This window comes from Sinocyclocheilus rhinocerous, unplaced genomic scaffold (genome assembly GCF_001515625.1).
Source record: "Sinocyclocheilus rhinocerous isolate Xijiao unplaced genomic scaffold, SAMN03320098_v1.1 scaffold2012, whole genome shotgun sequence".
NCBI classification, from domain to species: Eukaryota; Metazoa; Chordata; class Actinopteri; order Cypriniformes; family Cyprinidae; genus Sinocyclocheilus; species Sinocyclocheilus rhinocerous.
Genome location: NW_015650320.1, coordinates 345750 through 347306, shown reverse-complemented (window position 1 = coordinate 347306; position 1557 = coordinate 345750). Strand labels below are relative to the sequence as shown.

The window sequence follows — 1557 nt, the reverse complement described above, 5'->3', positions numbered from 1 at the left end:
TTTCTCTCCTCACATTCAGCTTGCTTGTGTTTGTATAGCACATTTTCCACATGCCAGTAATTCAGTATTTTTTTATTCTTGTTCTGCGTTAAATTTAAAGAATTTGTTGTGGAGTGAGAGGAACTAAAATAAGTTTATAGTGTTTAGAATGTTTGTAAATGTTTAGTTTTATTTACTGGTAAATATGTGACTTATACTTTGGCACAGCTGTTTTTTGTTTGTTTGTTTTTTGTCTCAACAATGCAGTTTTGACCTGGTGCAACTTTTAGATGCAGTACATTTAAAAAGTAAATTTGTAGGCATGATACAAAGTTTCCAGGACAGTTGCCATAGTTGAAGAAACACCCATGACCAATCTGATGCCATCAGCTGATGAGCCACAGTAGGATTTTTGTTGAAACTCCAAACTAAACGCTGGCTTTCTCTGTCTGTCAGAACCTGCACACCGTGAGCTTCTCCAGGCCCGGGTACATGGAGCTGAAGCCTGTGTCATTTGACGTGGGCTCAGAGATCTCTCTCTCCTTCAGCACGAAGAGTGAAAACGGCATCATCCTGTTCGGCAGAGGAGGACTGACCTCTATGACGCAGCTGACGCAGGGCCTGACGCCTGTCCACATCCCACGCCGCTCGCGCAGACAGACCGGAGAGGTGCTCACACACACCTCACACTCTTATTCAGTCATGAGATTACGAAATATGTTTAATGCTGATAAACCCTTTTACATAGATTGACATTCCAACTGCTCAGCAGTCCTGTACACAACAGTCCTATAGTCCCAGTACTCTTTTTTTTTTTTTATCAGTAAACAATGGAGGAAAATTCTTTATAAATCAAATCCGGATTTTGTGGGGAGGCTTTGAACAGTTTCATGCAGCCAGACTTATTGTTTTTACATTCCACTTAGAGGCAGGCTTATCAAAAATCACAGCAGTAGACCAGCAGGGACAAACAAACGGCTTCAAAGAAAACATGAGGGAAATGAGTGGAAATGTGTGTGGACTTCGTAAACAGCATTTCTGTCCTGAAGTACTGATTATTTCAAAAACGTTCTTCGCCAATGAAGTGGAATAGATGAGAAATTACTAGTTGCATTCCGAATAATTCCAAATAATTTTCATAATTCCTTTAGAAAAGTGGTTACCAAACATTTTCTGCTGGACCCCTTTCTGTAGAAAAAAATTATTTTCTCAGGAATAAAACATGCATCACTCTCTCAAAATCTCAAAAGTTGACGTTTGCCAGTTTTCTTAATTGAAAAAAATGCTTGATCTGATAACAGAATTTATCTGTTTGTCAAATTTGAGTAAGTCATCAAAAAGTGACCATAGATTGACCATATATGGACAAAGGGCCTAAATAAATATTAGGGGACCTGATGCATTAGAGGATCCAAACACAACAGTCTTCATTTGTTTAAATGCAAAAAATGCACAACCAACCATGTTTTTAAGTCTTTCAAACATCCAAGAAGGGGCTCTGGGGAGTTACTTTCCATCTTTACTGGCAGTGTTTTTTTTTTTTTTTTAAACCCAGTTGGGGGCATATATATAAATATA

At 38.5% G+C, this 1557-nt stretch overlaps 1 protein-coding gene across 1 annotated transcript in view; it reads left to right on the top strand.

Annotated features, from left to right (window-relative positions):
* LOC107711612 (laminin subunit alpha-2) overlaps positions 1-1557 on the top strand; it is a gene marked incomplete at its 5' end in the record, with an annotated part of 124775 nt that overhangs the window by 106843 nt on the left and 16375 nt on the right. Inside the window, 1 exon segment of the mRNA XM_016516614.1 lies at positions 436-648. Within this exon segment, the coding sequence (XP_016372100.1) occupies positions 436-648 (213 nt within the window).